This window comes from Primulina huaijiensis, unplaced genomic scaffold (genome assembly GCF_012295235.1).
Source record: "Primulina huaijiensis isolate GDHJ02 unplaced genomic scaffold, ASM1229523v2 scaffold208126, whole genome shotgun sequence".
Lineage (NCBI taxonomy): Eukaryota > Viridiplantae > Streptophyta > Magnoliopsida > Lamiales > Gesneriaceae > Primulina > Primulina huaijiensis.
The window spans coordinates 1-6,006 of NW_027355144.1; the positions used below are offsets into that span (position 1 = coordinate 1).

Sequence of the window (6,006 nt, forward strand, 5' to 3'; positions counted from 1 at the left end):
GGTCCCGGCTGTGTGGTGTGGCTGCTGATATAGCACGAAGATATTGTACGTTCAGAAAATTTTGACCTACGAAAAATTTGAGAAGCTTATTTGGATTCAATGAAAGTCGATTTCCGGCGCTCGTAGGTTTTCCTTGTTCTAGCTTGGTGATAGAATCTGATGCCTCGGCATTTGACAATGCTGCCTTCATCCGAGGAACGGGAATCTATGATCTATCTTCGTGTGGCGGTATGAATCTACTCTCTTTGAATATCCTCTCTCTTTCAATCATTGCTTCTCTCGACGAATTTCGATGTATGGGTCATGATTGGTTGGTGATCTGACCGGGTCATATGAAAGTGGCTGAAGCCCTATCAGAGCAGGTTCTTTCTGGAAGACAAGCAAACAAGAATCATTATACCAGAGCTGGCCGGGACTGCAGGCACACAATGCTTAGCAACGTCTGATCCATTTCCATTTATAACAAGAACAATTTAGGCACAATTGAGCGCCTACCTCACAAAAATTCCTCCCCAAAACTCCTCAGGAATAAAATTACCCTAACTTTCATGTCTTGGAAAATAAATCTCTTCTCCTAGAACGAAAGCCCAAACTCTCAATCCCTTCCCGGTAGTTGCACTCAAAATTACATACTTGGGATTCTACAGAAAATCAGCACAGGGAAAACCATTTGATTCCCTTTATCCTCGGGCAAATCATGCTACTCGTGTTTCAGCTTTGAGGTATAACTAAGAACACTATTAATTAGATCTACTTTGGAGTGTAAGAGGTTATCAGCATTAGTTAATAAATATTGTGATGTGGAAAATAAATCTAGAAACTTACGATAGATTTTATTTTGAATTGTTTAGATCTCAGATTTGTTTATGGGTTTTTTTATTAAATTTTTATGAAGTTTTAATTATAGAGTCAAATTGAACTAGGTTGAAAAATAGTATGAAATTCGGGTAATGAACTAAATGAAGGAGATGAATGAATATATTATGTGGAGGAGGAGATGGTCAAGGATGATAATGATGGAATTGGCTATTTGGTATTTTAGAGGAGATTTTCATTCAATACTTAACAAATTAGGATGGGCTCATGCAGAAAGACATCGATAAATTTTTGTAAAAGCTCGATAATTTAGTAAATCCCGTATCCGTTTTTGCCTTTGGTAAGACAATCCGAGCCTTACATGTTTTCTAACCTCATCTATTTTATTTTTGATTTGATTTTGGTTAAATGTGAAGAACAAAATTAGGCTTGAATAATTAGAATCCAGGGTAGAAGCTGCAGTTTTAAGCAATCTTATTCCAGTAGGTTTTTCTAGTCGAACTGGCTGACGTTGAAGGGAAAATACTTTTTTGGGGCTGGCAGAGGGCGTAGATCCAGTGTTGTTTAATGTTGAGGATTTCAGTGATTGAGCTTATTTTATTATTCTAATTTGTATTTCTAGAATTGGAGAGATTTTTATTCAATATTGAGTGTTGAGGAACTTTGTTAAATTTCATCATTTAATTGTAAGACTTCCATTGATAGGTTTGAAACTGAATGTTTACATTTAGGTTTACAAGTTGTTTAACAAGATTTAAAATCTCAAGTTAATTTATTGAATTTTATAACTTGGCCTTGTTGGGTCTTCGGGAGTAGGGCAGCGCACATCCTCACACACGCAAATGTTACATAAGATCAGTGCGTGTTCTCCTTCTCCAAGCCTGGTGTAAGCATTCTCCTTTCCAAACCATTATTCCACTTTACCATTTGTGATTTTACTCTCTCTTGCGGCGGCTCTAAGCCCGATCAACCCGTCCCAAGCAATCGATTCGACGCCGTGAAGGTGTATGTGAATGTGACACGGCGAGCATGCACGTAAGCACTGATTCACTGAAGATCATATCGGCTCTTGCCCTCTCTTTCTTTCTACGCTTGCTTTGTTGGGCATACTGTGTTCAACAGTCTGCCTTTATATGTTCTAAAATGTTCAGAAAACATGAATTTTTGTTTTTTCAAGGAAAGAGGATTCTAAGTTCGGTTACCGCCCGCGAAGTACCCGAGTTATCCGAAAAATTCGGATCGGGTTCGATTAGTCAAAAACTAGTCAGTTACCCGACATGACGAACCCGAGCCCTATGGTACCCGACCCGACAACTGAGAATATAGTTATGCTTGGAAAAATGCAATTTTAGTCCAGCAAGTTGGCATGTTTTGGGTTTAATAATGTAACTTTTCAATCTTAGATTTTAATCAATTAACTTGTATTTTTTTTTTTAGCTTTTTTTTTTCCTTGATACCGCTAAATCCACCAATTATTATTTATTTGACACTGATGTTCTCTTACATGACTCGTGTGACGAGAATATAGCATATATTAAACACATTAGAATCTATCTAAGTAGAAATAACGAAAAATGACAATTTTTTTCCTCCAATTTTGAAATATTATTTGTCTTTTTGACTTATTATTCTTTTTTGTTTTTGACTTTTTGTTTAGATTTATTTTAATATGTAATATAGGTTTATTTTTGCTACATGAGATACGCCGGAGATCATCGGTGTCAAATAAACAATATTCGATTATTTATTGGCTTATGACTGAAAAAAGGACCAAAAGAAAAAAATCCAATTTACAGTATGAATATCAAACGTTGTCAAATTACAGAGCTAAAATCCAAAATATGTCAATTTACCAGACTAAAATTGTAATCTTCCTTAGTTATGTACAACTATCATGTAACTGAAAGTAATATTAATTACTAGTTCTAATAACGGTCACTGTCCATTGGTCTAAAATCTGCGCTTTATTATTTTGTATGCTGCAATCGATGAGGTGTAATGAAATCTGGGCTTTCAGTATATGATATTAGGGTGATTGGTAGTCATTTGTTACTTACTTGGCCTTCTCATTTGAACCCTTAAATCAACAGAAGGGTTAAAATGAGAAAGAATAGGCTAGATGAGGGTTTAATTTGTGATACTCGAAAAATGGGGAACTGAACTGTGAAAACACTATAACATAGAGCACTAATCCCCTGAATTTTCGTCCCTCACCGATCAGCTGGGTTCAGCTTCCATTGATCTCTCGTGTTTTGTGCAGTGATCTGATTTTCAAAATATGGTGTTTTTACTTCGTTTTTATCTTCTTTTTTTGTCTGCGCGGTTTATCAGTTAATTATTCCAGTTTTCATGATGATTTATTATTCGAAATCGTCGTGTATTTTTCTTTTGCTCATAGGTAATTAACATATGCGAAGATGCTTCCTGCGAAGTGAAATAACTGAATAAGTTTTGGTGTTTCCCATTTTTGTTCGCATGTTCTGTTATACTAGATTCTGGTTCTTCAGAAGTTTTTCATGTTTCAAATTGAGTGGAAGCGAGACGCCTTTGACGGACTAAAAAGATGGTTGATCTTTGTGTATTTTGTACTCAGCTACATGACATCCATCCATGGAAGCGGGTAAGTGATCGATGATTTGGAGGTTTTTATTACTTCGAGCTGTATAGGAGATTTAACTTCTTGTAGGGATTGGACAATATTTTGCTCTAAAAGAGATTTGTATTTCTGATGTTTTGTGGAACAATTGAAAATCTTCAAGTTTTGGTTCTCCTTTTTGTTAATATCAAAGCTTTATAAAGAATAATTTTCGTTGAAACCAGACCATTTCTGTTTTCTTATGGAACAACTGAAAATCATAAGTATTAACGAAATTAAGGAGGAAACAAAGAGTATGTCAGCATTTTTGTTCTCTGTTTTGCTACCATGAGATTCCCATTTTTTTTACTACGGTTCAAGTTATCTAGATAACTTTTTTTACATAATTTATTGACTTTACTATTGTTGGTCCATTTTGGGCTGTTTATATACTTCGATCTTTTTTGTTTGTCAAATTCATCTTCTTACATGAGCATTATTTCATTTGGTTGATTCGTAGCTGAAAATTTTGAGTTTAGCTTTGTTTCATATCATTTGGTCTCACTGAAATTTTACAGGATTGGCCGACAAGTTATGCGGGTTGGTGAGGAGCTTTTTAGGGAGATGTTGCCATTACAAAATGGTGCACGCCTCTACCAGTTGCAAGGTTTGAGACCACACACGTGGTATGAAGTGAAGATATCATATCCGGCTTCTGTATGCAGCTTGTTTATTTCTTTCTATTGTCATTAAAACTTTGTTGATAATATTTTTGACAAGATGAAACAAATACCAGATACCTTCTGCTTTCACTTTGCAACTGAGCAGAGGTATTACAGATTTGACTTCCAACAGAGGAAGAAAATTGCTCAATACAGAAAAACTAATTTTCAAGACTGATGGAATGCTTTCATTGAGTGACCAGGTCTTTTGATGCTTTTTAACATCGAAAAATTCTTGTGCCCATTTTGTTGCTATGTGAGAATTTATTCAGTTGGAATTTTTGGACAGAGTGAAACATCTGTTCTGGTGAATGTTGAGCCTGAGGGGTTTGTTGCAATACCAGGGAAACGGGAACAAGAATATGTCATCTTCAATATAGGTACTACCATCATATGTTTCTACTTTCTAACTTATTGTTAACTCTTATTACAGGCATATGACAATTTCTTCAGTTCTTCATAGGAAAGGATTTTGCCAAAATGTTCTTAAACGAATTTGTTGAGCTCCCCCACATACCCCACAACCAGTTAGTTCCTTTTACATTCTGCCAACTTCAAATTTTTTTTTTCCCAATTTTTGCCTGTGAAGTGTGTTATTCTCCACTAAAAAAATCAATTGGCAGATTATTCCCTCTAAAACTTTAATTGGCATGGCCCCCTCGTGTATATAAAAATTAAAAATCTTGCTGAAAACTCCCTCCTTATTATGTCCGTTGTCACCCCTGCTGTTTATGTAGAAATTTATAGAATTTCCCCTTAATATTAGCAATCCATACTCCTTATTTCAGAAATTTATAATAACCATGTTTCTTTTTCTGTTTTCTTTTTAATCTTCCCATTTCATAGTTGGTATTTTCTTGATCTTATGTATGTTTCAGTAAATGTAAGTTGAGGAGTTTTAATATACTGCTCGCTCAGTTTGGTCTTGATGGTTGAGTATTGTTGTTTTTTATAGCGAAATTTAATCCTTACAGTTGCTATGCTGCTACGTTGATTAATATGACAACTAAATTTTTCTTTGAGTTAATTTCATGGCTTTGTCGCTCCTTCAAGTTGAAAGACTGATATTTATGAAGAAATTTTTCTAAGAACTTGGGGTGGACGAGTTTTTTTTAGCCTGAAACAGAGAATATTAAAATACAGCAGGGGAGTATGGAGTGAATCCTTAAAAATCTCAAAGCATCAGCCTTTTCCACCTTCAACGTAGGGTTCTTCATTCATCAGTTGGTTTTAGAATGGGCATTGCATTTGGTTTTCCCCAATTTACATAAAGTATATTAAAAGGTAATTGTCATTGTTCAGTGTCAGTGAGCAACATTTTTAGATACATAGGGGGGTTATAGCTTATTGCATTTTTAGAGGAGGTGGGTTTTGAGTGCATGAACTGTTTTGCATGCGAGGGATACGCATTTCATCACTTCCAATAACTCTTGTACAACTCCTTGTATAGGGGAGCAATATGCCTGTTTTTTGTCCGCAACTCCCCTTATGCGATTCATCGATGTCTTGGAAGTTCAACATAGACTTTTGCATGATTGCTCGACGATGTACATGGTTTTATGACATCTCGTTGTCTCCAGCTTTTGTAACATCTTCTCTTGATGCAATAGATGTTTCATGCATGCATTTATCTGAATATTTATCCGTGAATCCATATTTTGTTGAATTCGACGAATTTCTCACATTTTCTCGATCATCTTGGCAGTTTGTGATGAACTTTTGCTGGGTATTCCCCACCAGGCTTGGTATGTTGCTGTTCTGGTATTGTTTTGTCTCATGGTTGCATTTGCCGTTCCATCGTTTCTTCCCCGGTATTTTATGCCAGAAAATGGAACACGGGCAACTATTACCAAACTATCATAGTTATACAACATTTTTTCTCTCAAAATTTTG

General features: G+C 35.6%; 1 protein-coding gene across 5 annotated transcripts; it reads left to right on the forward strand.

The window, feature by feature from the left end:
• The first annotated feature begins 480 nt into the window (after positions 1 to 480).
• On the forward strand, positions 481 to 6,006 carry LOC140966849 (uncharacterized). 5 transcript variants are annotated; one of them, XM_073427120.1, is made up of 6 exons: positions 481 to 722; positions 3,215 to 3,436; positions 3,970 to 4,108; positions 4,188 to 4,316; positions 4,403 to 4,493; positions 5,819 to 6,006. In XM_073427120.1, the coding sequence occupies exons 2-6, from the start codon at positions 3,333 to 3,335 to the stop codon at positions 5,974 to 5,976; spliced, it is 621 nt and encodes a 206-aa protein (XP_073283221.1). In that variant the 5' UTR covers positions 481 to 722; positions 3,215 to 3,332; the 3' UTR covers positions 5,977 to 6,006. The 5 variants fall into 5 exon arrangements, 4 of the variants coding, with proteins under 4 accessions (XP_073283221.1, XP_073283222.1, XP_073283219.1 ...); XM_073427121.1 differs by lacking the exon at positions 481 to 722 and adding an exon at positions 1,730 to 1,851; XR_012173446.1 differs by lacking the exon at positions 481 to 722 and adding an exon at positions 1,831 to 1,851 and having other exon boundaries at positions 3,309 to 3,436; positions 4,403 to 4,640; positions 5,819 to 5,982.